Source organism: Chelonoidis abingdonii, chromosome 22, assembly GCF_003597395.2.
Source record: "Chelonoidis abingdonii isolate Lonesome George chromosome 22, CheloAbing_2.0, whole genome shotgun sequence".
Taxonomy (NCBI): domain Eukaryota; kingdom Metazoa; phylum Chordata; order Testudines; family Testudinidae; genus Chelonoidis; species Chelonoidis abingdonii.
The window spans coordinates 30841330-30852668 of NC_133790.1; the positions used below are offsets into that span (position 1 = coordinate 30841330).

Below are 11339 nucleotides of genomic sequence, written 5' to 3' on the forward strand. Positions count from 1 at the left end.
AAAAAAAAAAAAAGGAAAAACACACATAAAAAAACACGTGGGGCTTGTACTCACCAGGCGGTGCTCCGAATCTTCTGTGGCACTTCGGCGGTGGGTCCTTCATTCACTCCAGGTATCCGGTGGCACTGAAGTGCCTCTGAAGACCCGGAGCGAGTGAAGGACGTCCTGCTGAAGACTCGAAGCCCCGCCAGGTAGGTAAAAATTAAAAAGGCGATTCTAGCCAGGGAAGGGATTCTCACTGGGCGTGGGGCCCTCTTAGGGGCGGGGCCCGATTCGGGGGAATTGGTGGAATAGGCCTAACGCCTGCCCTGGTGGGGGCAAGGATCTGGCTGCGCTAGCTGGCCTCGCCTGGCCTGGGGGAAGTGAGCCTAGCGGAGATCTGGGCATGGGAGTGAGCATGTGGGTCTGACCTGAGCCCTGCCAGCCCTGATCTGTAGGGCCCGCTCCCCGGCCTGTGCCTGCCAAGGGCACTGCGGGCTGCCTGCCCCTCTCCTTCGCTACCCTCCTCTCCCTCTGTCCTGCAGAGCAAGGCTGTTCCTGCCAGGAGCGCCGGAGGGCCGCTGCTGCCCGCCTGCTGAACGTCATAGAAGACCTGGAGCGTGCCCACAGCGCCTTCGAGCGCCGGGAGAAGGAGGAGGCAGACTATGACTCTCACCACCCCTGAGAAGCCTCCTCCCCCTTCCCCACCCCATCCCTCCCTGGCGCCTCGGTTGGACCGTGCCCGCCCGACGATGGTGCATGGGAGTGGGCCCTGGTGCTGGGAGACACCGGCTCTGGACTGGGAGTGGCAATGGCAGTGGCCACGTGTGCACCCCACAGCTCAGGCCAGAGGTGGCCTAGCACGTCCTGCTCCCCTGCTGTAGCGCCCAAATCAACCATCAGATGGCGCTTGAAACCCTCCATGAACCACACCATGAACAGCAGTAGCCAACTTCCTTGCTGTCCTTTTCCCTGTGGGACAGAGCCAGGATCCACAGCCTGGGCAGGTTAGCTGTGCCCATGCCCCAGTGCCATCCTCCTGCAGGCTGTACCTGACCTTGCCACGCAGGGCCTTCCCGCTGAACCTCAGTCCCTGGGCACCGCCAGCCAGTGCCTGCTGTCCTGGTGTCCCAGAGGCGTGTGAGGGTGGCAAACAGCCTGCCCCTGGCTCCCAAAGACAGCTCACCGCCCCCCCCAATCTGTGCCTTTCCCACCCCACATTCCAGCCTTCATGGCCACTGGGCGAGGGAAGGCACTTCTGTGTCTGTAACTGATGAAGACCTCAAGTGAGCCCGTAGCCATGATCCTTTGAACAAGAGCCGGGCTCTTGGGGGGAATCGCGCGTGGGCTGGACCGCAGCCCTGCAGCACTCTGGCTGTGCAGCAGAAAGCTGTCCGGCCTGCATGCCAACCTCCTCCAGCCCGTCTCTCTTCCGCAATTCCACTGCGCTGGCCCATGGGCCAGCCACCATGAACTTGGCTCTCCCCAGCACCTCCTGGTGGTGGCAAATCTAAGCTCTGCCACTGGAGGGTTAAACTCCTCCAGCTCCCCAGGGGACGATGGCTTGTGCCTAGAGCGCAGTGGGTGGGGAGCCCACCTGTGCTGTGCTCAGACGTGGAACCCAGGGCCCTGCATCTACTGGGTGCTCCTTTAAATCACTGCGCTGACACTCCATCCATGTGTGCACTGCGTAGCTATCCGCACCGCCCCACTGGGCACCCCACAGCCTGCCCTGCGTGCACAGGGCTGCGCGTAAAACTCAGCTGGGCGCCTCTTTGCTTGTGCCAAAGTCCTGCTCAGGAAGCGAAGGAGGCTACTCCAGGGACTTCTCACCCAGATCACCTGCGCATGGTGGAGTAACTCTGGTAATAGGCCAGAGCAGAGCAAAGAAGCCAAGTTGAAGCAGGCTGGATAAACAGACAGATCCTGGAGCAAGGTGAGGTGTGATGGGGCCAGAGGGGGGTGAGTGCGGCTGAAATGTGAGCTCCCGAACCAGCCCAAAGCCCTGATGAATGTGAGACTGGCAGTGTGCCAGCAGAGAGCTCCCTCTCCCCTCTCCAGGGCAAAGCTCTGACCAAGGGGGCAACTGGTCCGCTCTGCTCGCTGCACCCCATGGCTAGCAAATGGGCAGCCTGTGGCTGCGTGCACTCCCGTCTGCATGTGCCATTGGGAACAGAGCCAGGGGGTCCCGGCTGGTGCCAAATGGCCAGGCAGTGGTTGTCAAGGCAGGGGCCAGACATCTTGCAGACTGGCTCATTGGCTGTCCCAGGGCAGGGGGCTTTGGAGTTAACCTAGGTCAGTGATTCTCATTTGCGGACCCCTTTGGAAAGCAGTTGTCTATAGAGAGCTGAATGCTGTTCAGTCAGTTTTCAGTCACAGTCTGTTGTGGACCCTTAGCCATCGCCCACGGACGCCCAGGGTCCACGGCCCATTGCCCTTGATATATTTGCACACTCCTCTCTGTCTCGTGTGAATCTCTCTGTATATGTCACACACACAAACTGTGTTAAAAGAACTGTAATAAAGCTGCCAAGTGAAGCCCTCAAACATAAAGAGGTGCTGGACATAGGGAGGTCCAGGCACCCTGAATTCAGCCCCCTGGGCCACTCTTCCGTTCCAGGCAGACATACAGTTGTTTTCCCCAGGGCCCTGTGCAGAGGAGGGGCCATGCGCACTGAAGCAGCAGCTGGCCAATATTTTGTTTGCTCCTCAGTGCTGTGTGTGTGGTCCCAGCCGTTAGTTACTGCTCACCATTCAGCCCCTCTCTGGAGACAGAATAGTTCCTTCATGGGCGTTTTCCCGGCACTCATGGCCATAGTATCAGGGCTTCACAAGCATTAATTCATTTCTCTTCAGCTAAGTGGGTTCTGTGCTCCCTGGTTTACAGAAGGCAAACTCACGCCCAAAGGTTAAAGTCAAAGGTGTCACTAATTTTAGGTGCCTGGGTGGTGCTCGACCCTCCCGCCCTGGTGCACCTCTTCCTGCCTCCGTTCCACCCCTTCCCCCAAGTTCCTGCTCCTGCCCTGCCTCTTCTCCACCTCTCCCCTGAGTGTGCCGCGTCCCTGCTCTTTCCCTTCCTCCCAGAAAGTCCTAAGTGCCGCCAGACAACTGCTAGGCAGCAGGGTAGGAAGCACTGGGAGGGAGGGGGAGGAGAGGGGCTGTGGTGCGCTCGGGGGGGAAAGGAGGTGAAGAGGGGGAGCTTTGCTGCTGGTGAGTGTGGAACACCCACTAATTTTTCCCTGTGGGTGCTGCAGCCCTGGAGCACCCCCGGAGTCGGTGCCTATGGTGCCCAATATGCGAGGCCTAGGACCCTCATTTTTCAGAGTACTTGCTACTATCACACCCGATATGTCCAAAGCCCAGCGCCCACTGACTGCAGTTGCAGCTGTGAGTGCTCAGCACTGCTGCAAATCCAACCCAGGGGCCAGCCTATGCTCTGAATAAGGCAGGCGGCCTGTTGGAAAAATAGTATGTGATCGTGGTAGTGAAGACTGTACCTAATGCCTACACACGGGGCCACAGGCATCCTTAATTCTGGCATTTCCTAACTTTTGAGCACTCGACGTTGGAACCTTAATGTTGTAATGTAGTTTTTTGTGTGTAATTTCCTAACTTTTTAATAAAGCAAATGTCAAAAACAGACATTCCATCATGTGACATCATACTGACATCCCCATGGCCCCGCAAGGTTGGAGCCTTTAGATCCAACCCAGAGGCCTCTGCCGCTGGAGTGTTAGCAGTAGTAGGTTGTTAGCCTCTGTAGACCAGCACTACAGGGGGGTGGGATACTTTGCTAGTGGCTTTCACAGCTATTTGCTGAGACGAAGGATGAGATGCAGGAATGAGGTCCCATTCCAGGCACTGAGCAGGGTGTTGTGGTGGGCACAGACTTTTCTGCCTCCTTTTCCCAAGTGTGACCTTTTCTGTCCTGTCCCCTCCATCCTGTCCCTGTCTTGGGCCTGTCTCTTCCCTACCCCGACTTCTTGTCCCATTCGCCATGCCTAGCCAGTCCTAGTCTCCATTCCTTGGGCTTCTCGTTCCAGTCCCAGTTTCCTTGTCCAGCAAGTACCAGTCTCACCCCTCTGGACTCGCTGGTCCAGTCACCTCCCACTCCCATTTCCAGGCTCCATGTCCAGCTAGTCCCAGTTCCCCACCTCCCAGCTTCTCATCCAATCTGTCCCCCCTCCCCGCCACCCACATTTCCCATCGCCGCTGTCAGTCCCAATCTCCCTCCCTGGGATACTTATGTGTCCTCAGAGTCCCCTTGTCCCTGCCCAGCCACTCCCAGTCTCCCGTTCCCGGCTCCTCATCCAATCGCAGTCTCTCCCTCCATCTACTGCCTCCCAGTCTCCTTCCGCAGCCAGTCCCAGTCTCCCCCCGGCCCCAGCTCTCGCTCTCTGCCAGCCTCCAGTCCCAGGTTTTGCCCCATCCCCCAAGCTCCTGTCCCAAATCTACTCCCTGCTAGCCGCTCCCCGGTCCAGCCCTTGTCCCCTGCCTCCTCCATGTTGCCTGGGCACTGAGAGCCCAGAACAGAGGGTCTCCCTACTCCCAGTGCTGGACCTGGCACAGCCTCCAGCAGCTGAGCTGCAATTGCCAGGAAAGTCCTGCTCAGCCTGGACTGCACTGTGCCCAGTAACCATGGAGCCTTGCGGGCGTTTAGCTGCTAAGAATCCTCTACTGAACAGGTGCAAAGTGCAGTTTCTCGAAGGCTTATAAATTGGCCTGTTTGGGGTGGGTATTCCTGGGGCTGGTGAAAGGCACATACCCGGGGCCGGTGCAATCATTTAGGCGACCTAGATCACTAGATTGTGGGGGGGGGGGGGGGCGCCATTTTGTTCAGCAGCGACTGCAGTGGCCGGATCTTCGGCTGCCCCAGCCATTTAGGCGGAGGGATCTTGGACAGGGGAGCGCGGGGAGGCTGCCTGCGCAAGTGGGGCTGGCATTGCAGGGGAACTCCCCGCCCAGCTCGCCCCTCGCCCGCCCTCCTCCCCAAGCCTAAAGCTGACTGGCGCCACAAGCCTGGGAGGCGGAGAAGTGAAGCAGGCACAGTGCTGTCTCAGGGAGGAGGCAGGGCAGGGGTGAGCTGGGGCGGAGGGGCGTGGGTGCCTCAGCGTGGAGGGTGAGGGGTGGAAGAGCTGCTGCAGGGGGGTGGCTCAGGGCGGGGGGGGAGCTGCTTACGAGGGGGCGCCTCAGGTCAGGGGTTCAGGGGCTCAGGGATAGGGGAGGGTGCAAGTGTGGAAGTTTCCGCCTAGGGCGCGAAACATCCTTGCACCCCAGCCCTGCACATCCCTGACGAGCCAGTGGCAGCCCCCTGTCAAACGCCAGTCTCTGGCCCAAGCACAGGGTGTGAAGCTCCCAAAGAAGCGGCGACGTGATTTTTTAACAAAGGCAGAACATGTATTCCATCCCTCGCTTGCTTCTCAGCATGGCGCCGCTGGTTTGGCTGAGCGTTCCCAGAAATATTCAGCCTGAGCCACTGTGGCCAGTGTTAGCCCACACATAGGAAACAGCTGGCAAAGCTGTAAGTAAACGAAGACTGGGCCTTGTGCTGGGCAGCCTTGGGCCTAGCCAGCACCACCAAGACTGGCGATTGGGTGTGGGCTAGGCTAGCCGGGGGTGGAGACATCCAGGTTTTTGCCTGGGGGTTTGAGCACGTTTTGGCCAGGGTCACCACGCTTGGGTGCTGAGCCGCATTCTCCTTGGCTGCTGTCAGTGTGAGCCTATGGCCAGAGGAAGGGCATGCGCTATCCCCAGTGGTGCCAAGGGGGCATCATTTGCATTGGGCTGCCTCCCACAATTCCTCTAGTGACATGTGGGACATCACCACAACTACACAAGAACTGGAGTTGAGGGGGGAGGTGGGCTCCCAGAAAGGCTGGGGAAAAGGAAAAGCTGGTTAGGTATGGTTGTGTTCAGGGGTAAAGTGCATTTGTCCTCCTTTGTGGCAGTCTCTGCAGGAGGACTCCATGTTGATGCAATGAGGATTTGTTTGGGGCCAGCCCAGAAAACAGCAGTGGCGAGCAGGGGGCTCGGGCTATGCAGGTCCTCTATAGTGCCTGACTCAGTAATGAGAGTTGGGTGGTTGGTGGCACCTCCAGGAAAGCAGCTACCATCGGGACCAGAGCCAGCCCTACAGCGGGCACCTGGACTAATGCCCCTGCTGATCTAAGACGTGAGAGGGGCTTGTAAGATGGTCCGGGCAAGGGACCTGTCGGACATTCCTCAGCAGCAGGTGGGAATACGGTTAGATGCACAACTGCCAAAGTATAGATGTGGCGCCGTCTATTCATAGGCCCGGGATTTAGGGTGTGGCGATGCTGCAGCAACTCTGGGCTTACAGTCCCATGCTTGGAGTCTCGGTTGCCGGTCCATGTGCCCAGAAGCCTGGCTGCCGCCCCGTGCACCCAGAGGCTCCAGTGCCTTGCACGCTGGGGTCTTGGCTGCGTCTGTGTGTGGTGGGGGTGGGTTTTTAATTTTGGGGAGGATGGCAAGTAGCCCGAACTAGGACAGGCACAGGTGGAGAGAACTGGGGCAGAAGAGTCTGTGTCCCACTGGAGCCGGAGTGGAACCAAGAGTCTCACCAGGCCTCTGCTGTCTGCAGGTATCTGTGAAAGCCACTAGAAAAGTGTCTCATCCCCCTCTTGTGCTGGGCACCCTAGACGATAACAACCTTCTACTGCTGTCAATTACCCCTTTAGCTCAAGTGCAGAGACCTGTGTGGTGGATCTAAAAGTCTAACCCTGCTTGATGACCCCATTGTGGGTAGCAATATGATGGAATTTTGGTTTTAGTTTGCTTTTGTTTAAACTAGGAAATCACACACAAAAATCTGTTTAAAGAGGATAATGAGAGTTGCAAAAGTCTAAGGCCTTGGCTACACTTGCGTGTTTAGAGCCCATTCAAGCAGCACGAGTGCCCTAGCTCACCCACACACACACACACATGGCAGGCACATCGAGGCTCTGACTCCGCAGCCACCAGCGCTGCTGGTTCTCCACCTCAGTTTCTGTGTCCCCGCTGGAGCGCCGCAGCACCAGCACGGACCGGCGCAGGGTTTCTGGTGCCCTAGGCGCTGGGCTATTTTCGCCGCTCTGAGCATGGGTCTTGCGGCTCGGTGGAGCTGCTGCAGGGATGCCTGCGGCAGCTCCACCGGAGCCACGGGACAATGGACCGTCCGCAGAAATGCCTGCGGCAGGTCCACCGGAGCTGCGAGACCAGTAGACCCTCCACAGGTACGCACTTGCGGCAGCTCTACGGAGCCGCCTGCAACCCCACGCCCCCCCCATAATGCTGGCACCCTAGGCGACTGCCTAAGTTGCCTAAATGAAAGCGCCAGCCCTGAGCACCAGTGTGAAGGAGGTGTTGCATTACTGCGCTGTGATCAGCCTCCGGAAATGTTCCATAATCCCCTTAAGTCAAGTGGCCGCTCTTCGTTGTGAAATCAGCTGCAGGAATGCGGAAATGCCCTTTCAAAGTGCCATTTCGGAGAAGCCAGCTGCTTATCAGCGCCAAGAAAAAGCAAATATTTACTGTTTGCTTTGAGTGAGTGAGCGAGAGAGAGAGAGAGAGAGCGAGAGAGAGAGAGTGCTGTGACACCCACAGCCAGGCCCTGACACTCAAACACTAGGAAATACCAGTATTAAGGGTGTATTAAGTCTCCTTATGCCTGGGCCTTGCGATATAGTCGTGAATGACATGAGCACATACTAGTTTTGCCCATAGGACCCTGCCTGCCTGAGTGCCCAGGGTGGCCCTGCACTGGGAGGAATCACAGTTGCTAGGGAAGGCGAGTGGTGTCTGTAGGGCCCCTGCCACACTGGTGTGCAGTGAGGGAGGCAGGGGCTTGCAGGAAGAGGAAAGCTGGTCTCGTGGCTAAGGCCAGTGCCTGCTGCCCTGGAGTGCTGGACTCCAGCCCTGCCCCTGCCATGGAGTGAGTGCCTGTGTGATTCTGGGCAAGTCACAGCCCAGACGTCCCACATGAGCACTACGTGTGGCTTCTCATCTGTTTGGGTATCTGACATGGATCCTGTGCTCTGATTCGCAGACATGCTCAGCATGCACAGCTGCAGGCAATGGGCGCTGGGCTTTGCCCACAGAGCCCTGGCATGCTAAGCACGCCGAACACTCAGGGCCCCGGTGTCTCCAGTGGGCATCCAAAAGTAGTGGCTACGTTTGACTGGAATCGCTCGGTTTGCCTAGCTGTAAAATGGGGCTAATGGCAGCCCTCACCTGCTGGGGGACGGGATGATACAGGCACTGCTACTGGGAAACTGCCGCACTAATGCCGCCCACGGGGGAAAGTCCATGAGGAACCTCGCACCTCTGTCTCCGACCAGAGGCTCACCACACTGCACTAAATGAGGCCTGGGCTAGTGAGCACCATCTGTCCTGGGGCTGGGCAATCTTCCCCTGAGGTTCGAGCAAGCCCAGAGCCCACGGCAGCCCTGGCTGTGCAGACAAGATGGCGTATTTGCTGTGTTTAGCACATTCCCCTCACCAGCTGCAAGCCTCTGCTCCCAGGGGAGGCACTGAGCCCTGGGATGCACCAGCAGTAAATAGCTCATAAATCAGCTGAGTTCCCTGTGTGGCCTCTTGGATATGCACTGCTGGGTGTGCCCTCTGCCTTCCACTCCCCATCACAAACGGGGCTGCTCGCCCTGGGGCGCGTGTTCCTGTCCCCAGCCCGGCCTTGTTGGTTCCCCACAGAGCTCGCAGCCTCTAGCCTGGAACACAGGGGAAATGCCTGGGGACAAGGCACATTAGAGAGAGAGTGTGTGTGTGTGTGTGTGTGTGTGTGTGTGCGCGCACGTGTGTCCCTTTTCTGGCCCCAAACCCCACACTTGCTGCAGCCAGTCCTAGCAGGGGGTTCCTGACCAAGCAGCCAGCACCTGCCTGCGTTTGCTGCCAGAGACCCCTCGCTGTACCGCAGAGCTCAAGCAGCGCAGCACGGATGGGAGACAGCCTGCCATGCCTGCAGGCAGGTGTTCACTGTGCTGCTGCACAGGGCATTTGGCTTCGCCCCTGACAGCACTGGGGCATTGCTGGGGCAACCAGGGGAAGGCCATCGGCACGGGCTGGCTCCTACGTGCAACACCCCTGAAGGGGACTCTGTGCACATGGCCACTCGGGCCAGGGGTTGCTCTGTGTGTGTTGGGAGGGTGAGGTGTTCCTGGTGGATGAGTGTACAATTCCCTGTGTGCACATACATGTGCATATCCCTCAGTGGGCACCCTGGGGCACAGTGCTGCATGCATGTTCCCAGTAGCGGAGTGTGTGGTTTGAATCTGGGAAACCAATCCAGGTCAGCTGTCCTTCAGAGACTCTCTGCAGCCCTGGGAAGCCCCAGCTCCTCGGCCTGCAGGGGTTGTGAGCCTGCCCAACCTTACTGGGTGATTAGGCCTTTGCTGCAGCCCCACTCCAGGCCTGCGCAAAGCAACACAGGAATGATTGATTCCTTGGCGCATCACCCTGCAGTGCACAGCGCAGCACTAGAGTAGGGGCGTCCAGCCGCCAGAGGGGCTGGCATCCAGAAACTACTGACCATGCAACACCGATTTTCTGCCCCCGCCAGCAATGGTGCCTGCAGCATGGTTTGCATGTGGGGCGCTCCCAGCTGCTGCAGGCCAAGGCTCTGCTACCAGGAAGCCTGCGGAGAAAGGTGTGGAATCCCTGGCTGTAGGGAAAGCCCCAGTGCTCTCAGCCCAGCTGCAGGGTGAGCTGTGGGGGATGGTGTCAGCCTGGGCTCTCCTCTGGGCTGCCCTGGAAGTCTTACTGTTCATGCTGGGAACATTGCGCCAGGCCCTGGCAACACCTGTTCCAGCTGCGGGTACCCTGCGGGAGCTGCAGCTCAGATGCTAATTACAGCTTTAATGACCACCAGCTGGGTTAGTGCGGGCCAGAGCCAGCGCTCAGGGCTGCCTGGAGACAGCCGACCGCACCAACCCCCTTCCCATTAGTAAGGGCTGAGTCAGAAATCTCTGCCCAGGGGCTTTAACACACAAACTGGCTGGGCAGCCGGCGGGCGCAGTGCCCCAGTGCAAGCCCCAAGGGTGGGCAGGGCGAGCGACGAGTAGCAGCAGTGCTGCAGTGCGCGGCTGCAGCACCTCGTGCTGTGTGATCTGGGGGGTTCCTCCAGGAGCCTGTAACTGACCTGGAGACCTCACACCTCCAATTCAGGGCCTGTGCTCGGGGTCACCCACCCACATCATGTTGTACTGCTTCAGCGAAACTGGTTTCACCGATGGTGGGGGCGCCATGGTCCTGACACGAAGGAGCTCACACTTCGCCCCTACGCTTAAAGGCCTGTCTGCTGGCAAGCTGCTCATTTCGCCTAAAATAACCACATCCACTTGCAGCCAGTTTGGTCTAAAAAATCACACCTGTGCCCTAAAGAGGCTATACTGGTCGGAAAGCTGTGTGTACACCAGGCCTAAGCGCTTTTCCCTACTCTAACGGGGAGAGGGGAAACTGAGCCACAGAGCCAGGCAGTGATATTCCCAAGGTCTTCAAGCAGGTTACCTGTAGAGCTGGGATTAACATGTCTATTTTCAGGCCAGCTCCAGCCACCAGACCTGCATTTGCCGCTCACTGACAGCCGCTTGAGCCCCTTGGCTCTAATGGCGTCATTCCGATTTACACTGGTGTAAATCAGAGAAGAATGTGACCCAGCCTGGGGAGTGACGCACTCCTCTCGGCCCCCCTCCCGCCCACACACGCCAGCGCAGGCAGCAATGAAGAGGCTGCACACGGCCGCGGCTGGATTCCACATTTATTTAATAAGTTGTAAAGACATCAACACATGCTGAGCATGACAGAGGCGATTCAGACAAAGGAAATTACAAAGCCCTTAAAGATTCCCAGCGAGGCCCTTCCAGAGAGCCAGGCCATGAATCCCAAGGCATTGCTTCGGGAGACTCCAGATCCCACTATGCCTAGTATCCTCCACCTTGAGCCCCACGGCTTTAACCAGCTTGGCTCCGGAGGGAGCAAGGCATGCTGGGTGTTGTAGTCTCTGCAGGCCATGTCCCTGTATTCAAGGCAGCCAGCTAAACTATGCTCCATTTTAAGCAAACCAGCTACAGCTGTGACCTCTCAGCAGGTTCCTGCAGCTGGTAGGATTTGGGCTCCCCTGGCTTCAGAGGCACAGCCACCCAGTCTGGCCACATCTCAAGGGTGCTTCTATCGCCCCATGGCAAAGCAGATGCATTGAGCGAGTCCTTCACTAAAGCAGGCTGCCTGCTCTTGCTGCAGAGCTGGGGAAAGCATCACTGGTCCTAGGGGAAGGGAGAGAGAGTCTGGGATTGTGGCTGGAGGGTGGGGGATCCCGATGGCCTGCGGAGACGGGGACGCAGTCCTGAGTG

At 58.3% G+C, this 11339-nt stretch overlaps 1 protein-coding gene across 1 annotated transcript in view; it reads left to right on the top strand.

Moving 5' to 3' along the window:
• RASAL1 (RAS protein activator like 1) overlaps positions 1-1830 on the top strand; it is a 107162-nt gene extending 105332 nt beyond the window's left edge. Inside the window, 1 exon segment of the mRNA XM_075060097.1 lies at positions 438-1830. Coding sequence (XP_074916198.1) covers positions 438-664 — 227 coding nt within the window. The 3' untranslated portion in view covers positions 665-1830.
• Positions 1831-11339: the final 9509 nt, after the last annotated feature.